This window comes from Apteryx mantelli, chromosome 14, assembly GCF_036417845.1.
Source record: "Apteryx mantelli isolate bAptMan1 chromosome 14, bAptMan1.hap1, whole genome shotgun sequence".
Classification (NCBI taxonomy): Eukaryota; Metazoa; Chordata; class Aves; order Apterygiformes; family Apterygidae; genus Apteryx; species Apteryx mantelli.
In genome coordinates, this window is record NC_089991.1 from 2427992 (window position 1) to 2449452 (window position 21461).

General features: G+C 46.3%; 1 protein-coding gene across 1 annotated transcript in view; it reads right to left on the reverse strand.

The window, feature by feature from the left end:
* Nucleotides 1–1244: 1244 nt before the first annotated feature.
* PDLIM4 (PDZ and LIM domain 4) overlaps nucleotides 1245–21461 on the reverse strand; it is a 66478-nt gene continuing 46261 nt past the window's right edge. Inside the window, exons 4-7 of the mRNA XM_067304816.1 lie at nucleotides 15776–15954; nucleotides 12974–13131; nucleotides 7394–7514; nucleotides 1245–5909 (exon numbers count right to left, since the gene is read on the reverse strand). Of these exons, the coding sequence (XP_067160917.1) occupies nucleotides 5705–5909; nucleotides 7394–7514; nucleotides 12974–13131; nucleotides 15776–15954 (663 nt within the window). The 3' untranslated portion in view covers nucleotides 1245–5704. The remainder of the gene's footprint in view (nucleotides 5910–7393; nucleotides 7515–12973; nucleotides 13132–15775; nucleotides 15955–21461) is intronic.

Here is a 21461-nt window from a genome sequence, read left to right on the forward strand (position 1 = left end):
GCACTTAGCGGGATCAGGGGGAACGGAACAGACGTTTTCGCATCTGCGGGTGCTGGTTTAGTCCGCCCTGGTCCTCTACTAGCTGCTAAATACCAACACATGCTCGAAGCCTGCCACAGTGAGCCTCCTTGCGGCATTTTCAGAGCTGTTCCTGGAGCTAGGGATCATTTGGGTTATTTCTCTCTCCTTTTAAATGTTTTTGTCCTTTTTGTAGCCCTCAATCAGGAGCAGAGATAAGGCCATGATCGCTAACAGCAGCAGCTGCACGTTTCTTAACTCACGCTGTGTCCTCAGACACCGAACACCCCGCGATCCCGCAGTGTAAACAGGAGACGGGTCCGAGTCTGACTCACCTAGGAACGAGCAGACTTCACAAAACCGTCCGAGATAACGTCCTTTCCTCATGACAAGGGCTATGCCAGAACGCACGTTTAACTCCAAACCCATCCACAGGGTTTTTAAAATAAAAAGCCACGCCAACAGGAGAAAGAGATGACTACAGATTTTTCTAATGCTGATGGCTCTTCAGGGTCAGCCAGAGCTGTGGCCCTCACTGCCCCAACCCTGACATCCCGCCTGCCTAGAGAGGTGCTCTGGTTGTTTACAGCCCTTCCCGGCCCAGGGAATCCTTAGCTGACACAGGAAGCCTTAACACATCTCCATCCCTTCCCCCCCCACCCCAGATCCCGATGCGAGGAGCCACTCGGGCCCTTGGCCATCACCAATTAACCACTGCAAGTTGTGGTCCATTCTGTTCAAAGTCGCAGGATGCTTCTCTTGCAGTGGATCTCGCCAACATCTACTCAACTTCAGCAAATTCACCCCTTTAAATGCAAGAAGGTGGCACTTCCCTCCTCTCTAGGAAAGCGAGCAGAAGCACAGAGCGAGTTGGCAACGTTATACAGGCCAGAGGCACTGCAAAGGATGCAAAGAACACACAGTTGCTTTCTTGAAGCAGAAAAGAGTTGATAAGATTATCTTTGCATGAAGAATTAGAAAAAATAACATGCCTATAAACTCAGAGAAAATCCTAATCTACTTACTACTTACCCCATGCCTCAGGAACACCACTGCTACAAAGAGAACGAAGCTGCCGTGACCCAGCAGCAGCATTGCCCAGAGAAAACGAGAGGCACGCTGAGAGCAAGCGCTTCTAGCGCGTTACCCAGGCATCACCCGGTGCCCACGGACACGCTTCAGCAAGAGGGAAACCCCGGCAAGGGATGAAGCAAAGGCCAAACTAATTAATGTGAGACATAAAACCGACAATACAACTTTATTTTATATTCCATACAAACTGCATCCTCCAGATGTTGTACAGCGTTAAATAGGACGGTTAACACGTAACATTTGTAAGGTTCACCCTTGTCACAAGCTTGGCCAGGCAGGCAGAACAGTGCTCTGGTTTTAGTCACGTTACCGGAGAAATAATGTAAATGACGTGGAATAAATCCAGAAATCAATTTGCCACAGGATATTATTGTGCGAGGTGGCTCCATTTTAAGCTCCTCTGGGGATCAAATGAGTTGATTACTCATAAGAAAGAGTACCAGGAAACAACTGTGTGGAAAACTTGATTTGTGGGAACTTATTTTCAAATTAAAAGAAAGGTGCACTTGAATCCCTCAGGCCAGCTCTCCCCAGCGCTGTTATTTATACAGCAGCTGAACTGGGCCGCTGAGGATTCCTGAGCGAGCAGCCTGCACGATTTATACATTCAAACCTCAGCGGCAAGGCAACAAGTTATGAATTTCTAAGGTGTTCCTCGTGCTGGTGTTACGAGATGTCTGACACGCACAGGGGGCACCTGCAGCGTGAGAAACGGCCTCACAAATGGAGTTGAACAGAAGACAAAAGCTACCAGAGAATGAAGTATGGCCTAACCTGGCAAATATGTAGTTCTTTCAAAGGTAAATTGAAAAAAATCCTGAGGCCACTCTTGTAGTGAATTTTCTCTTGCTCAGCTGAGCTGAAACTCAAGAATTCAATCCCATTTAGAAACCCTGGGCTTGGGTCAAGGTAGCAAGGCTTCCTGCACATTTCCAGGTAACATAAGATCACCTTCACATCAGGTGTCAACACTCCTTGTATTTAAGTATGGAGAAAAATGAGCCATAGTTGGAAGATGTTTGACTTAATGGCTGAAAAGCATCTGTGGGAACCAGAAGGCTGTGATGCATCTGCTTGGAGCTAAGCATATCAAAAAGGGCATATACAATCTTCAGCATTTCATTGTATTTTATATGGGCTTCCTGGAAGAACATCTTCTAATGCAGGAAACAGATTTTTAGTCTTAAGTTTTAGTACTAGATGGAAAATGGTACAAAAATTTTTTTCATTGGAGTATGTGAGGACACTTCACAGCTGTGATGAACTCAGTTCCACAACACCCTCAAAGTTTTACCTTGATCTAATAAGAGGCAGGGAAACTGAGGCAGAGGGATGCTAGGTGTCTTACCACGGGTGACTTTACACAAGACGCTTGTAACAGTTAAACCATACAGCTCAAGTCCTGCTCGCACGCTGTGCTGCCAGCTCACATGAGAAAAAGTGAGCATGAACTCGCATGCAAAGTCATAAAGGCAGCAGAAACAAACTATAAGCAATATTTACGGTGAACCTGCAGAAGGGGCCAACCATTAACGATGGTGAGACGCTTACCAAAAATACCCACTGCTGGTCTACGACCTCAGAAAGCGATGAGGACAGAGCTGACTTCATAAAACATATTACAACCAATTAAGCTTGGCCCACTAACATGTGAGATTAATACAGAAAGTCAGAACAAATGTTTACGACAGCTGCAAATGAATAAGCTCCAAGCAGAGGCCTGCAAACAAGGGGCAATAACACTTCATACCTGATTATGGTTAGTCTCCTAATCATTTACAGTTGTCCAAAGTATTTCCACTCAGATGGTCCATCTACTGAGCAAGGCTATGCAAATACAAGGAAAACTAGGCTCAGCTGTGTGATAAAATTTTCCATGTGTTTCTTCTACTTTAATAATTAAAAATCCTCATGGCAGAAAGTTGGAAGTGGCTGTTCTGTCGCTAGCAGGAATGTATACAGCCCGCATCGGTCCGGCTGCAAAGAAACAGCGGGCTGCGCTGCTAACGGCGCTCCTGGACGGGCGCTGCACACGCTCGCCCTGCGCTCAACTCCCCTGGGGATTTGCTGCCAGGCTGCTGAGCGCAGGGCTTCCCAAGGCCTGGCTCTTAGGACCTCCGAGCCCTGGAAAACCTGCAGTGCCAGGGCCATTGCGTGTACAGCTTTTCCTTCTACTACACTACTTTTTTGCTTTCAGCGTACCATGACCCTGTTTCACATTCCTGGGTCAGCCGCTCCTCGGTGGCTGTCAGCTCGAGGGAGGAAGGAGACTCCTGCCCGTGGCTGCCAGACCCCGACTCCATACTGTTAATAGAAAAGAAGAGTCAAAATATCAAACTTTGGTGGCAGAAGTAATTGTTTAAAGCCCTGCAAGGCTCCACAGTACATGGTGCAAGTGTGGTCCTGTAACACCCTAAATCCTTACTCCCTCTGTGGTGCAGAAATTGTCCTTGCCCAGCACCAGCTTGGATAAATCACGTCTCGGACCCCTCGCACGGAGAGCCAGCATGGGCAAGAGCGGTGGGGCAGCTGCCCCAGCTCCCGGTGCTTTTGCTTGCCGTGGAAGGCGAAGTGAGCACAGACATGTTTCTCCTCCCGTTCCTCAGGTGAGGAGCAGGAAGGAGGCTGTTGCTACAAAACGGGAGTAAACCTGACCAGCAGTACTTGGGTTTTGAGCTTAGTAAATGGCAACCAACTGCACTGCAGAGTCAGGCCCTGCGCAGGCTTCTCATGGAGGTGATCAAAGCCTGTTCTCTCCCCTGAACGGGATGAAATGATCCTCTGTGTTTGCTCTTAACTAGTTTACTGGAATGCCGAGTGTGAGGTCTTGCTTTCTTCCCTTTAACCGCGAGGCAAAGGCCAGAGCTATAAACATGACAGTAACCATGGCAACATGCAGTTAAACTTTTGGCTTTTGACACAAAGAGAAGGTGATTTTTTTTTTTTCTTTTTGTTTTTAAAGCTGTTTCTACAACTCCTTTGATCTAAGGAAGGGTGCCAGCCTTGCAGATCTCGGAGGGAGCGGGAGCAGCGTCAGTGCACCAGGTGTCCGTGGAACAGGCCTAGTTTTCTGATTTCAAATGCCACATATTTCACCAGGGTCAGATAATCGCCGGGGCACTAACTGGAGGTTTTGCTACAGCGATATCCTGTTGATGCTTTAAATGGGGGCAAATAGTAACACAGAAATTACTTCTCTAAAGGGAAACGGTGTCCAAGTTTCTTATTTATAAAGCACTGTTAATAAAGGTGTTTCAGAAGGGTCCTGGTGCTGCCCAGGCACATGGCTCCTGTTAGCACCTGCGGTGATCAGGCAGAAAACTGTAGCACGAGGCTGTCAGGAAGGCACAGAGCAGCCCAGGGCTAAGTACTTCACACCTAGTAGCTGGCTCTCTACAGTTCATAAGACATACATACATACGCATCTCCTCCAAACACTAAAATGAAAAACATATCTCCACAAAAGAACAACATCCCAAGATCCACAAAGTTCTCCCCATCAAATAAAGCGTACAACAAACCTTGCAATAGCTCAGCTTTGGGACACAGGTGCAAATCTGGATCCACCAATTCTGGACTCAGAGCCTTACAGATGGGTTTACCAGGTCAAAAGTTACCTTCTAAGTGCTTAGATGGATTTTATTACCATCTCCACAGCTGCAAAGTCAGTCCCACACGGCAGGGCTATTCCCAGTCTGGGAGATCTAGAATCAAACGACTGAATTTTAACAAAGGCTGGGTGACAGTCAATGAACAAAGCAAAGACCCTTGCTGGAGAGAGCAAAGGGGTCAGAAATTCAGGAGGAGGAGAACAGTGCAGGCTCCACTCTACTCTGGTGTCCTTTACACATACTGCTAGGGAGAACAATTGAATTAGGAGAGGGAAAAAAAAGAAGGAAAAAACCTTGCTGCAGGCACAGTATGAAGCTCTTTGGTGAGCTCAGGTCAGACAGCATTAGCCTCAAACTGCAGTGTCACTGAACCAGAGAATTTCATTGCAACTCCTTTTTAAAAGACCACTTCCGCTTGCCACAGTTGCCTCTGTTCAAATCTAAATCTGATTTAGCCTAGCAGCCCCCATCCACAATACTGTGTTGCAGGGTCTAAGATGCCACATGGTGTTAATTTTTAATCACTACAGAAGCCACAGAGCAAGGCATTACTGGAAGGTATGAAATTAAGTAATGATATAGAAGTCAGTTTCTTTCGTTAAAGTGCCTTATTTTCTTTGAGCTTTTAAAACATCTTCCTTGCATTTTAAAATGAAGGGGCAGGAGGGAAGGAATACTGGTTTTATATGAAACAAAGTAGAAAATTAATCAGTATTTACACAGATCTTGGATAAGGTTATGGCAGAGACTAATAACCTGACACAGCAACCCAAAAAGCAGAGTGTCAAAAAGAAGAGAAAAACCTGTTCGTATGCTTTCAACACCATCCCCTTGAGATCCTAAGTGTAAACGGTTTTATCTATGAAAAGGCATTTTACTTGGGCTCTAGTAATCGGAGCTGATTACAGCCATATTTTAAAACGAGCGGCCTGCATGTGGGTGGGCAAGCCGCCTTGCGACCTCTCCAAGAATAGAGTATGTATTTAGACAAGTTCAACTTTAGCATTTGGATAAACAGCTACGACGTCATATCCTTCGGGAGGCTTAACTCTTTCCTTCGCGTGCGTCTCGCAGTACAGCTGCTCTTCGATGAAGAAATATCCTCTCTGCTTCAGGTTGAGGCCGCAGTCGTCACACATGAAACACTCGGGGTGGTACAGCTTGTCCCGAGCTTTGACGATCGTGCCCCTGTGGAGAGACGGCGGGAGCACAGGTCAGACACCGAGCGGAGGCTGCAGAAACAGCAGGCAAAGGTATTTCTTTCCGCTGCCTCGTGTAAAATGGAGCAAGTTAAAAACATGGCACATAGGGGCACTTAAAGAAGTGATCTGTGGTTCCTATCACAGCACATCAGCCTACCGACAGCAGACATCCCCACGCCAGGCACCGCTCCGGCCACGGGGCTCTGCTCTGCAAGGACTCGCTTGTATTTCCGCGGGAAGCAGTGGCTCACCTCTGCTTCCCCGAGCGGGCTCCCTTGGGCCTTCTGCACCCAGCTCCCTGGCTTCAAGGACCTGCAAGCTGCTGCACATCCCAGCTCCGGGTGTACCGCTCCCTCAGGCACGCGCTCCTACCTGCACAGCCCCATAGCTTCCTTCCCCCACATGCGACTCCTTGGGCTGCCCTTCTCCTTTCCGTCCCAGGCTGTTACTCCGACACCTCCTCCCCTTCACAGCCTTCCTTGCAAAACCATTCACTGTTCTGCCCTCTCCGCACCCAGACCAACTTGCGGGGATCACCCTTGGGCTTCCCAACTCAACTGCCCATTCCCGCTTGCCTGGGAGAGGTGCTTTTGCAGGATTTTGAGGAGAGAGGGTTTTGGTTTGGAAGCCCGGCAACACGGGCACAGCGTGAGATTGCATCTCCTCCGCGTGCTGTGCGGCACTAAGCACACAGCGGGGATCAGTGGACGCTGCAGAACGTCAGTGGTGCTCAGTCCTATGGGGAGGACTTGGCGCCTTCCAGAAGCGGAGCTTATGTAGGCTGAGCCCTTCCAGGGTCATCACACCCCTGCAACACAGCTCCAAGGCCTGACACAAAGCTAAGCCTGATCTGACAGTCGGAGGCCTCCCAAGTGCTACCGACACAGCCTGAGGCACTGCCTACGAGCACGCGTAGGCACTGTTTGCTCTAAAGGCTGTTGGAATAAAAATCTTCAGCTCAGAACAACAGCAAGAACAAAAAAGAAACAAAAAAGAAGACTTCTAACCAAAATGAACAGAGCACAAATTACAAAATGGTGAAGAAAAAGGCCTATATTCTCTGAGCATTAGTCCCAACATCCACCCATCAGAGTGTCTTCAGCAAAAAAAATCAAACCAAAACAACAGAAAAATAACTGCAGACCTCTTCCGCTTGACCTGCTTCTTCCTCAGTAAGGCAGTGAAAGACTGTTAGTGCCTTTGGTACTATTCATAGTCACAGGGCAGTTATCATGATAAGCCAGCAGAAATCATTCTATGAATCATCCATGTATTGTTGCAAAATTCCCTTAAAAGGGGCAATCAAACTGTATTCCTGAATTCCAGGTTTATATATGGTTAGTAAAAAGAGATTCAAGGATTCTGCTATCAATTCTCACATGTATTTCTGGCAGAAAGACAATCCAGCTAAATCCCTGTGTTCTCGCAACTGCTGCGCTCTGCACGGTGTGACCGAACTCAGGCACTTACACAATCCCATTGCCGCATCGCGTGCACTCAGGGAGCATCTGCAATCCAGACATGGCACCGCCGAGTTTTGATACTGGAGGCTTGATGTTGCGGGGGTTGCTCAGTCTGTCGAGTTTTTCACCTGCCAAGAGTTTTAGAGACATGCATTGAAAACTTGCCCTCCTCTCTCTTTTTTTTTTTTTTCCTCCAAAAGAAAGACATCAGGTGATTTGTTTTTTTTTCCTGGGGGAGCACATACTCTGCCTGTCACGACAGCGCCTTCTCCTTGTAATGTGCTTGCAAAGAAATACAAGAGCAAACAGTGAGACCGACTGCCTCGCAAGTCACGTAGCACTTGGGTTCGCAGATGATCGCTAGGCACCGCGCTAACCCTTTCCTTGTCCTAACGAAGCCTGGACGGTGGCAGAAGCCCTTAGTGATGCCGGTGGCTAATCCATCCATGTATTATGATAGCACCAACTCCACACACGCTGTTAAAAGGCAAAATGGTCTTATTCTAGAGATGAGAGAAGGATTTGGCTGCAGTACTATAAAGGCAACTAAGAAAGATAAAGAGCAAACCAGCAAAATCACAGAAAATTTCCAGAAGAAGAGTTTCTATCATTCTAACATTTTAGCTGTACTTGCTACATCTACCCCCAGTGAAGGAGAAAGAGATTAAAGTCTTTTGGAGAATTATGCAAACTAAAACAAACAATAATATAATTAAATGCATTTTTCTTCTTAGAAGGCTTATTTACTTTATTCCATCTGTCAAGAGACAGGAAAACTTTTGAGAACCTAAAATAAAACAATGTGTTAGAAGATAAGGTTTCTGGGGCACCAAGTTTCCTTTCACAAAGGTCCAACCACAGGAAAGAAAGCAATGAAAATTTTGTGCATATGAACTGTAACATGGAAAAGCTTTACAGGTCCTCTTCCGAGTATCCGTATATCTTCCCATATATCACATACGCTTACACTTTGGACACAAATGTACATGTCAACAACTGTGATATGTAAAGCCTCCACAGCATACGTAATTTTTGAATAAGGAGTCAGTACACGCTGCAGTTTTTGGAAACTTCCACTTCGATTTTGCTGTGAAGCACCCGACATGGCTTCAGTAAATTGTCTGCATTTTTTAATGTGAATTCTTATTATTTTAAATCAGTGCATCATTACTGATGGCTGCTTACTGTACTTGCGCAGGTTTACACAGTACACTTGGAACAGCCTTACTCAGTAGGGCTTCCTTCCCTTCTTGTTTAGGGCTCTGAAGATCACAGGGGATGGAAAACACCCAGCCCTCCCACCTGGCCAACCTGCTTAGCACTGAGCTTCAGAGGACTGAGCAGATCCGACTCCCACAGCACTTGCCAAAAAGTCTGCAGTTCCACTTTTGTTTAGAATTGTCCATCTTTGAGGAAGAGGTAGCTATTGAAACACAGCATTCAAGAGGGAGCAAAGAGGCCTAAAACCCCAGTGTTTAAGCTTTGGGACTTCCAGGTGTCCTTGTGCAGGTGGCCCCATCATTAGCCATGACCCTGATCCACAGTGCAACACTGCCAATGACTTTGGTCAAGCAAGTAACACCAAAAGGACTAATTTCCCACCAAACCCCACTTTCTTAAGATATAAGATAGTATTTTGAGACACCAGAGGGACTTGACATGTGTGAGAGCGATGGACCAAGGAACAGGCAGGGGCTGCTAGGCCCTCAAGCTCTTCTGCGCCCTTGGCTGGCCATTGCATGTTGTGTCCTTCCACTGCCTTGCTGAGAGCAAGCTCAAACTGCTCAAGCTCTTGGCCTCTCTCAGCAGTGAGATATGGTGTGCTTGAATTAGACATCTGCTCATTTGCCAACATTTAACAGCAAGCTGTCGCTGTCTCTCAAACAGAGTGCTTGGATAAGCTGGTGTTATCTGTGAGAGATTTTACAGCAAAACCAGCCCTGCAGAGCGCACTGCTTCCCATCTCCCTAAACGACAGATTCTTTCCTTCTATTTATCCGCACACAATCTCATCATAATTTATGGTCCTCAGCAAGGCAGCTAGATATTTTAACTAAACAGTCTTAAACAGTCTTGTCCACGCTTTGCGGTTAAAGCGCTCATCCTTCATGCTTGAAGGGAACCTACCGAGACAACTGTGACGTTTCTTTACAAATCCTGTCAGATCCGCAGCAGGAAACATTTCTTATTACAGACACAGTATGGGGCCGATAATTCTGAAGAAAACATGGCTTCTAGTAGAAACATTTTCCATATAAAACAGCTCTTTGTCTGAAATATCTAGTTTATCAAGAGAGGAGACCCCGACTTTAAAAGAACAACACACTGTTGTCTCGGGCCAAAACATGTATTCTTGTTACACGGGTACATTTAAGAAAAAAGGATCAGGGTAGAAATTTTAAAACAATCTAACAGAAGCAGTCCCAATGATTTAAACGTTATTGAAACATTACAGAGTTTCAGGCATATTTAATTTCTCATCCCCATTACGAAATGAACACTGATAGCATTATAACAACCAAGGCACTGGCTCGGGCGGGAGCTGCGGAGGCAGCTATACCTTCCCATCTGCTGTAAAAGCCATTAGAGCACAGAAAGGAGCCAAAGCAAGAGAGAGAGAAAATAAGAGACACTGCTGGCAGAGAAGCAAGATCTGAACTCTCCAGCTTGCTGACACTTTGGTTGGTATCTGTCATCACTTTCTTAGCTCCAGATGCTGATTAAACATGTGTTGCCACGTTACCAATAGGCTGGCACTGAAAAGTACCCAGAAGTAACCAGATGTCCCAGACTGGCTGGGACAGCCCCAGCATGCAAGGGCTGTCCTGGCACCACACAGAGTGTTTTCAAGACACTATTTGTCCTTGACTTCCCTCCAGCACGCATACTTTTCATCTTCCCGACCTTTCAAAGTGCAGCCCTGGACTTTACCACCCCCAGCACTGTGCATAAGAAGGAAACGCCGCGAGGCCAGGCTGCAGAGCGCACACCTCCGTATTGCACCCTGTTACCAGCCACGGAGAGGGTCCTTGCTGTCACACGCTCCCAAACAAAAGGAGAACCTTTCAGACAACCCCACCAAACCAGGTCCTCTAAAACAGCTCCATTTAAGAGCTGAAGGGGACAAAACTTCAAATAATTCTGTTAAAACCATCCTTGTTAAAACAAACAAATTTTTAAAATACCCAGTAAAGCTTCAATTTTATGCCAGCTGCTTGTCACAGAACAGAGGAAGGAGGGGAGCAGCATTATTAACTAGAATTAACACGGTCGCTTCCCATTTTCTTCTTCCTAATAAGGAAACCTGGGGGTGCAGCACATACCTTGCTGAAAAGCACGCTGGTGCTTGCTCATTGTAAAGGACTTGAATGTACAACTGGAGCCTGTAATTAACAGCATTTTTCCTGCCAGCCTGGATGGACTACAGCATTTACAGCCAGGACTTCCAAGGCCGATCCCATTTCATGCTTTGCTGATGTGCCTCAATACCGTGAGAGCACTGAAAATACTGAAATTGATAGAAACTTCTGATGCACAGAAGTTGGTTGCAATCTTGCTTCTTGTGAAGCAAGAAGCAACAGCCTTCTGGTCAAAATATATCATTCGCTGCCATTTTATACACATAGAAACTGAAGCACAGCAGCCTGACTTGCTAACTTGCAGTTTCTTAATGGGATTTGCAGTAGTTCACATTTTCCCATAAAATCTAAGTTTGTGGATTCACATGATTATAATATGAGAATCCCGGAAGGAAACAAAAAGAAGATTCTAGCCCTAATGATTGTAAAGAAAAGCCTGAAAGTTTGAACTTGGAGTCCTTAATGGACTTAAGGTTGAAAGGCAAATAAAAAGAAGCTGAAATGTATGGTTTTGGGACCTTATTTTTTTAATACATAGAGTTGGCTCCTACCCGAGTTATATGAAACAGACAGGAAGTTGTGACAGATCTGAGAAGTGAGCCAAAAGCTCCTGATTTCTATTCTTATGTTGCTGAGGACCATCCATATCCTTATGCAAATACCATTTATTATTTAAACAGGCATATGATCCTCTATCAACAGCCTACACAATCATTTCCAAACTGTTACATTTAAACGAATCATTTCAGGAAAAGAGCTGTCATGTAGAAGCTATTTGCAAACCTAAACAACTTTCACATGATGCCCAAGTCAGCCACTAAATTTGTTAAGCACACGGAGGCTGGCCTGAGCATTCGCACACGGTGAAAAAACCCTGATTCGAAACCTGCCATCTGAGTGCTCCCTATCGTGGGTGCGTCTGGAGCTTCCCGTGTTGAACTAGTTCATGTCTCAGCACATGTACAGCACAAAAGTGCCGTAAAACAACAGAGCAGGACAGCGGGTCACTCTGCAAGAATGCCCCATCAGCTCTTGCACGGATCCTTTAAAGGTGTCGCAAGCTTCTGGGCCTCAGCAAGGGAAAGAGCAAGAACAAGACTAAGCCAGTAACAGCAACTTGTGGATGTGAGGCCCATGAACTGGGGCAGGGAGGGACTGAAGGAAGGTTAAATCCTAACTGGTCAGAAGCCATGCAGCGCCCCTGCACCCGGTTGCAATCCCCTCCTCCTGCTTTGTTCCCCTCTGCCAGTTTGTAGGACCCTCCCGAGCAGCGTAAAGGCTGGAGGCTAACAGCTCACAAGCTGGCTGAGGTGGCTCGGACAGAAGTGCTCTTGAAAGAGAACACCTGCAAGGGAAGGGAAACCGCAGCCACTCAGGCAGGGCTGGAAAACACAAAAATGCAAATGCTGGAAAGGCAGTTTGGGAAACCCCGGCCAGAACTAGGGACGCTGCTATTCGCAGGCAGGGAGGAAACTATCACTCAGTGCTGATCACTCTGCATCCCTTAATTTTTGTGCCGGGTGCAGGTTTTCCCTGCTACACAACGTGAAGCATGAGATACAGAGATGCTCCCTGTTGTGTTTCTTCCGCCACTGGCGTGGGACTGTCTGACAGTACTAACCTTTGGGGATGGCTAGGGGGAACGAAGACAGACAGGAACCATAGTCCAGGAGCTAGGCTCCTTGGAGAGCATCTCATTCTCTGGGCTTTGGTTCCTTCTCTATAAAATAGATCCAACATCACTTTCCTTCCTCACAGCAGTATTACATGGATAAACGTGATATGGGTTACAGCGGGTGTGAATACTCCAGCAATGTCAGGACTTTCACAGAGACTAGGAGAATCATAGTGATGAGATGAGTGAGGAGTACAGCAGCAATCAGAAGATTTCAAGCAAGGACTCTGTAGGCTACCAGGGCTGGATAGGGAAATTCAGGATCACCACTGATTCATTCTATCCACCCAGGAATTCTTATCTGGGACCCTGGTTAAAGAGCACAGATTTATAAAGCTGCTTCCCCTGTCTACAGCAGCTTTGTATAACCTTCTTTGCACCTTCAAAAATAGCAGGCCTATGGAAAAAAAAGGAACCCTATTTGAACAGATTTCCCTTTAGTGGTGGACATGTTTTGCCTATCACCGCGGATTTAGAGGATCAGATGACGTGTGGAGGTTTCAGGGACTCCCTGGGAAGCGTTATGTGCGTAACCGCTGGTAAGCTTCCTTACCACTCTCTCCAGCTTCCAACATGCCCTGCAAATATCGGAACGATCCAGACTGCTTAGGCTCCGAAACCGGCTTTTCATAATCCTGAAGCATCTTGTAGACGTCTGACTCCACATCAATCCCGTTTCTGTTTCTTGGGAGAGACTTTAAGGGGTCGATGCTATTTAAAAACAAAGCAATACTCAAGTCAAATATAAACGGCAGTTATCAGCTAATCAGGGATGTACTACCCCCCCCCTTAGATTTAATCCATTCACACAGATTCAATTAAACACCTTTCTCTCCCCTTGTGTTTTTCTACCTCAAGGGAAGCCTGCTCTAGGAAAACAGTCATTAAAACCAGGAAAGATAAACTTATTCCCTGTTTGTTCTTCTATTGAGCAACACAGCTAGGGTTTGACTACTTACCAGATGCCTTAAGGAAAGAGGGCAGCTGCTTACAAGCGTTGTAAATTGCTCTACCACACATGAAATTCAATGAAAAATGGGTAAAACAATGCATTTAATTAATTATGTAGGGCTACGAAATCCACCCACCCCTCTTGCCATTGTTACAGCATCTGGCACCCGGAGAGCACAGGCGTGACAGGGAATGACACTGTCCTCAAAAAATGCATCTTTCTAAGTTAGCCTCTCTGTAGGTGACTCTGAATTAAAAGCTCCATTTGTCAGAGAAAGCCCCCAGCTTAAACGGCAACAAAACCACTGGATCATACAGCAATGAGAATGGGATAAGAAAACATTCTCGACATTTCCCCCTCACATACGCTCTGACCTTCAACATCAAGCTGTTTATTGTTTGAACCTAGCATGATATGGGATACAAAGAATGACAAACAGTAACTGAAGCTCCTATTAACAGTTCATCCAATCCATCAAAGCATCAAAAGCATGGTTTGAATTTAAAAACATTTCAGGTACATGTTTAAAAGTGTCCTGCTGAGTGGGATGAATTTAAGTACTTACGTGCTTTGTTGAGACCTAAAGCATAATACAATTTGGTGGGAAAAGGACTCCTTTTTTTCTTGTAAAGTTCCAAGGACATCAATGTCATTATAAAAGCAATAAAACTAGCAAGAGCCCTTAACCCCATCAGACAGCTTAACACATTTTAGCCATCATCTGACTCATTTTCTCCACCAGCATTATACTCAGGCCTGTTAAAAAAGCCCAAACAAAATTCACTTTCAAAAAATGCCAAAGCTATGTTTTCTGGAAGTAATCTGCAACCCAGACCTCTTCTGTGCCCAACATCTGTTCTGAAAAAACACGTGTTGGCAGGCAGTTCGGGGCCTCCAAGCTACCCTTGCAAGATCAGACAAGCACAACCCTTAAGCAGCTCAAGAGAGAGCCTGCAATACTTCATTTCCAGCGCATCCGCGTGGGGCTGGATTACTCAGCAGTAAAAGGGGACTTGGGCAGGAGCTCCCCAAGGGCTCCGACACCTACGAAATCTCGAGACAAGCAGCAGAAGTGCTGCTGCTGGGAATAGCACCTGGGGACCAAGGCTCCTCAAGCAGCTGCTATAGGTGAAGACCTATCCCTGCAATTCCTGGGCCAGCCAAACTCTCCGTGCATGCCCCAAGTGCCTACCTGCTTCGCTACAGCCCTTTCATACATCAGTTCACACACTTTCTTGAAAAAGGACACTGTTTTTAGAACAAATCCAGCTTGATCAAGCACAAAGAGAACGTTGTCCTGACCCAATTTTACTCACATACTGCTGCAGTTTAACTCCCTACTTCTGGCTCACAAACACAAATAACATCAAATTTTCTTCTCAGTAATTTTTCTGCAGTTCCCTTCTTTCCAAATTCATTAACTTTCCTGGAGCAGTACTAGGAATAATCTGGCTCACAGAGTCACTGAAATGACTTTATATAAGCATGTAGTTTCTGAGCTGAAAAGAAACTATCATTGCTCTTTGTATTTGATACAGACATTTCTTGTAGCATATCTTGCCAGTCTGGAAAAGCATAAATCATCATCAGCATAAGGCATGTGAAAGCATCACAGTCCACAACCTGGCCTGTCTCAAAGTTAGAGTTATGCATCCAAACTGTTCCTGGCCAGAACAGCTTTTTCTTTCCTATGTGCATTATTTATTTCTCTGCCTCCTGGACAGCTGCACTGAACAGATCTCAAATTTATAAACAACCCAGTTTACTGGGGTTAGCTCTCCATGCAGAGAATTCCAAAATGCATTTCAGGGGTTTGCTCCTAAATTTGTGAAAGTGCGATCTTAACTTCTTGGAGGGTGAAACCCTTCTATCCTTCTTTGAACATATACTTTGAAAAAACAGAATACTAACATGTATGACACTCTCTGGCATTAATCCCAGCCTGGGGAGCTGGATTTGATGTCTGCTGATCTATCTACTTCCATTAGCAATAGCAGGATCTTATGTCGATATGGAAAAAATCAGTATGTTTAACCATCTCGGAGATCAACAGTGAACAACACTCCAGCTTCACCAGCTTATACTCAAAGGTTTGTGATTACTGCATACGCACATGACCATTTTGTTCAGAATTTGCAATCTCCAAAACCTCAGTTTTCTGTTTTGTTTCTTTCACATACACTTAACTAACACAACAGGAATGAACCCAGAGTCTCTAGAGCTAAAACTAGGAGCTTCACTACAGCATAAATTAGAAAGTCAAGTATCTCCTGTGTTTAGTAGGTAGGAAACAGATGGAGATGTGTCCCTCTAAAACCATCTTTATGTTAACCACAGGGGAAAAAGAAAATTGCACTGCTGAATGTGAGCAGTACAAGCAAGTGAATAATGCTTTCATCATACCTTTGGGAAGAAGCAATGTGGAGCCCACTCATCTGGGCTGGCAAACTCGGGTCAGCGTTGTTGTTTGCATAGAGTCGGGTCGGATTATTGTACTGCAAATTCAGCATCTGTTTGTTATCCACTGGGGTCCCTCCACCAGTCGGGGGAATTGGCTTTTTGTTCTGTGCAGGTCCATTATCCTAAAAGAAAAGCAGCAGAAAAACCTGTGAGGTTTGTGGTTCTTAGCACTAAAGACATGGACAGGCTGTGCACTGTGATGTGCAGTCTGTGGTAATAATATTCTCATGTGTTATTAGTATAAATTTTCAAACTGTGAGAAATAGTGATATGCACCAGCAAAACAAAAACTCAGATTTCATCTGTAATCAGATCTCACCGAAACTATGCAGCTTTCCTTGTTTCACCACTGCCAAGTATTCTGCTTTATTCTCCTGTAAAAGCAGTTTTTGTTATTTCCGCAAAAGAAAGGCTACGAGTCTGCTTCTACTTTCATGTCACATCACTCATACAGCAGTTACCAGTCCTCTAACTTCAAGGCATTCACTCCTGATTTACACGAGCAGAACACGATCAAAAGCAAGCTTCATAGTCGCGCATGCACACGGACTGTGTAAGACCTGAAACCGAGGGGCAAGTCCTGGTATTTTCACTTATCTGGAGCTATCCCTCATGCAGACAGATCCGTGTCCATTTCAGGAGGTTTTCTCCTGAAAAATATCAGTCATTTACAGCACGATAAACGTTTTGATCAACAAATTAATTTGTTATTTATACTTTCTCTGGTTTCTTAATTCCCAAGGCAAATGAATATTTGCAGGGAAAACTAAGGGAAACTGTCATATCACCACAAGTCAGGAACCTACCGGCCATTAAAGTGCAAGTTTTCATATCATTTTAGCTACATCAAAAACACATACGTAATGTTTTAAAAGCTTTGTTAGCCAACCCTGTGCACACCTACTAAGAAAACAGTATCTACTGCTAACCCTTCCGCAAGCTACCTGAGCCACCCAGCGTTTTAGCTCGGTGAGCTACCAGCAGGCAGAAGCGTTGCGGCGCGTCCGCTAGGAAGAGGGGCCAATTCCAGCTCCTCGGCAAAGCGACAGCAAGCGGCTAAAGCCTAAGGACAACTGCCATCTGCCTGTTCTTCCCCTTCCTGCGAGTCGGGAACATGCCTGTGCTGATGGAAGAAATAGATACGTACATAAGAGGCATTAATCTGTTTAATCTGTTACAGGCCAGATCTCTAGCAATGCTGATTTACACCAGCCGAGAACAATGCCCAAGTTTTCAGTTGATTAAAGCTCATGAAAAAACAAGTAGAAAAAGAAAACACCATACTGTGAACAAATAACAAAGTGCATATTGAGGGCTCTAATACAAAGCTTACTTTTGACTGGAATCATCTAATAAATACTAATTGGAAACAAATGTCTATCACTGGTGCATAGGAGAAAATACTGGCATTTCCAAGCGTAGTAAAAACGAGCAGCTAAGAGAAATAAAAACCAGATCCTGCTAGCAAAAGATTTTCAAAGTCCAATCCTGAAGCTCTTCCTAAGGCAAAACTCCCATTGATAAAAACAGGGCTTTTTTCTAATTAAGAACTAAAAGTTGGTGCCTTTATGTTTTTTTCTGCCACCAAGTAACTCCAGACTCAAACTACCAGCTCTTTGCTTTACCCAGACATGTAAATGGTCACCCCATAGAGCCTTCTTGGCACTACTATTTCAAACACACCCCACATGTGCACACATACACACACGGGAAAAACTGCCCCCAACATAGTAAGTTCAAGTTATCTAAGAAAAAAGGAATTTCTCTGCCAGGAATAATGTAATTTTAACTTTTCCCCAATTTATATTCTTTAAGAAAATCACAACCAGGCTGCACGTTTCCAATTCCCAGATTTATATTATTATTTCAAGAGAAATAAAAAAATACTTTTGACCACACCACAGAGAGGAAAAGGAGGATCATAAATGTTTCAGAAAAAAGCAATGGTCCGTACTGGCCAGATGGCTGGCCATTTTGAGTTACAAACTCAAAAAACACAGTTATGTTTTATGTTTAACAGCCGCTATCATTAATTATCTGTGTATCTGGCCCAAGCTTGCCCTTTGTTCGAGTGAAATTGGGCATCCCCCCTGCCAGAGCCACGTTCCCACCGCAGCCTTCTCGGGGGCCACCAGCAGGACAACAAGGTGGGACCTCTGGGAGACAGAGCTGGCTGCTCACATTGATCCCCGCCTCCCCGAAACTGTGTTTTGTTTTTTTTTTTTTAAACCAGAACAGCTTGTTTTGCTCCAGGGATGGGCTGCAACTGCCCCGGGAGCACTTCGCAGTGCAGCGCTAAAGAGGGACGGGGTCTGGGCATAAGCGGCCTTCATCCCGCTCCTCCTGTACTGGACTGCAACCACCTACTCCGGCCGGCTGGAGAGGCCAAGGACACCCAGGGTCACTGGTGCTCTTCCCTCTGACCTTGCGTGTTCTGCCACGCAAGGGACAACCCAATCCTTCACTACTAAGGTATACACAGGGCTGGAGTCTATTGCTAAAATTAAAACATAGCTCATAAACAGGCCTAGAAGGTCATAATCTCCATGGATTTGCTTTAAACCAGGAGAGTTTGTAAAGTGTTGAGCATTCATTCCTATTAAACTCAGCAATTTGTAAATCCAGAGCAAACGTTTCTATAAAGCTAAAACTTATTGCTTTGACACTTTCCAAAACACATAAAAGCCCAGTGCTGGAAATGGAGCATTTCAAAGACACATGGGGCCCTCCCTGAACTGCAAAGCTAGCTTGCACAATCTTGGCCCGCTCCCCGCGGGGAGGTTGGCTACAGGAACAAGCGACTGCGTGGCAATTTTTCAAGAAGTGCTTTCCCTCGCCGTGGTTTTGGTGGCTGCATCACAGCTGAAGACGGCTGCTCCAAGGGAGCATTTCTGACTTTACTCTACTTGAAAAGGGCCCACCCTAAATCCCAGCAGTTTCCTACCGTCCCTCCTGTGCCGGGCTGTTGAACGAATCCAGGTCTTTCCAAGCAGCGTTTCAGCTCTCAGCATTGCCTAGGGACTCGCTCCCCATTACAGAAGAGAAATGATGCGCCCCTTAACCCTAAAAAGTTTCCTCCAAAACAAATGGCCCCAGCTTTGCACCTCCTGCTTTCTGCAAGCCGCAGGGCTCCTGCACAGCCACCCCGGCCGCGGGGCACCGGGAGCAGCAGGCAGGTGCGAGGTTTCCAACCACCCCCGGACCCAATGCTCTCAACTTGCCAAAAACCCAGCAGCTTTGGATGCTGGGATGAGAACCAAGCCTTCCAACAGCTCCGGGAACTTGGGGAAGAGCTGTTGGAGGCCACCTAAAGCCACGCTGGCAGCAGACCTAGACCCCTGCCAAGACGCGGTCAAGCTCGGCCCAGGAAGGCTTTTGGCCACCGGCTTTCATCTCAGGGGCTTTGCTCAGGTTTCTAAGCACGAGGTTCATTTCGCTGCACCCCCCCGGAGGGATCACTGGTATCTCGTCCCGGCCAAGTCACCACGGCAGCACACCACCTCGGCCGCTAGCGCTTGCTCCAGTTCCTGGAGATGGCTTGAATTTCTCCTCGGCTGCACGGTCGCTGCTCAGACAAGTCAAACTCCTTTCTACCTCCAGCCTGCAGCCTCTTTCCACTGCCATCGGAAGCACTGGAGGCTCGGCAAAGCAGGCAGCCCTGGCACAGACACGCGCTTCGTCCCCTCTCCGCAGGGATGTTTGCCCTTCACCTGCTCCAGCCTGTGCCGCCTCCGAGGCTCTTGGCTACGCAGCAGCTTCAGCCTGCGACCGGCCAGCTCCCACCTCCGCCAAGCTTCATCCATGGGCTGCTTCCCTGAGGCTTCCCCCAGGACCAGGGAGGAGGCGGTGAACAGGTACGGCGCCCGATGCTCCCCGCAGCCCGCGCCTGCCGCCAGCGCGCCGTCCCAGCCAAGGTGGCCAAGCCACCTTCGCAGCTAGCTGGCAGCAAAGACACGGTTCTCGCCCTCAGCGCGTGGTCCTGCGGCTTCTTGTGCCGACCCTGGCCGGGAGGTGGTGCGGTGACGTAGACCCAACAAAACCCAGGCTATAAAAGTAAATTTTTCTCTTGGTGGTGAACGGTGCTAGCAGCCCCACAGGCAGGGCCAGGGCCGTGCAGCTCAGGAGGTGGCATGTGGGCAGACTCTCCTGGTGGCAGCTAACCATGAAATCTGTCCAGTCACGTTACAAAGCCACTCTGAACGCTCCACCTTCCTGCAAAGCATGGCTGCCGACCCAGCAGAGCACCCAGAACCAGATGAGGACCAAAAGACTCCCCTTACAAACAACGGAGTACTCCCACCATCTCAGAATAAAACCAAACCCCCCAAACGCAACAGATTTTCTCTGCTTCAGCCCATTCCACCACCACCACAAAAATTACCCCTCTGGAAAGATACCTATCTTTGTCTTCCTTGTTCCATTGCTCTTCAGTTTCTCTGTTAGGAAACTTTCCTGTTGCAGGAAAAACTGTTCCCTGGACTGAGCTCAGACTCCTTTTTTTCATCTCAGAAGCTGTTTCAGAATTTTCCTGTGAGACCCATGCAACATTTTACATAGTGCAAAACACTCATGCATTAGTTCTCAGAAACCTAGAACTAGATAGATTTCTTTCCAGCTCTCAAATTCAAGCTTGCAAAAAGTAGTCCCCTTTTGGGACCTAGTTTTCTTTTCTGTACTGATTTTTTTTTTCCTGCTTTTTATAGCTTCTATTAAATTAAGAGGTTTTGCAAAATCTTTCTAAGAGTTGACCTAAGTTTCACCAAAGAGAACTTCTAGTCTACAAAACAGAAGCATTAAAATCTGTTTTCTCATGCCTGCCTTCTGAGATCATCAATTATAAACCGTGACTAAACTCTTGACACGCAGCATTTGGAAGTCCTGGAGCCCAGCTCAAGCGTGTTTCAGGCCTCCCAGTTCCTGGCAAACGTTATCCACCTATCCATCTCAAACTAGAGAAATGTGGGGTACTGAGGAAGAGCTAGAAAGGAGCCTTCTGAAGGGGTCAAATCCCAGCCCCAGGGAGCTTTGGGGTTTTTGCTCGTTTGCGCATGGCAGCAGAACAGAGCTCCAGGACCAAGGGGCTCTACCTGCCCTGCTTCCTGCAGGGATGGCCAGTCCCGAGCTGGGCCTCCTACCTTTTTCTGATAACTATGTTACTAGAGCTCCTAAATCCCTCCCTCTTCCTACTCCGCTGTGGGAAATAACGAGCAGAGGAAAGGTGATTAAAGGACACTGATCCACAGCAAAAGAAAGGTTACCTTTGGTGAGCGCCAACCCTTTTACCGTCCAAACCGTTTGCCTTCTGCATGCTGCCTCTCCAGCATCTGCTTCTGACACTTCCCTTGCATTTCTTTGTTTAAAACAAACTCCTCCTCCAGAAGAAATGCATTTATAAATGTTTCACTAACATAGCCTGTACTTTATCAACTAAAGGTAAGGGATGACCTTACAGATACAGTATTTATGTCCTAAGGAACAACTTCCAGAAGAAGGAAAACGCAACACAGGATATTTCTTGAGTGTTTCTTTTGGCATGATGCAGAGGAAGCGAAAGGAAGTTATATATACATATTTGCGGTAAGAGCAGCACTGGCAGCAAGCAGCCATTACGCCACAAGCCGCATTAAGT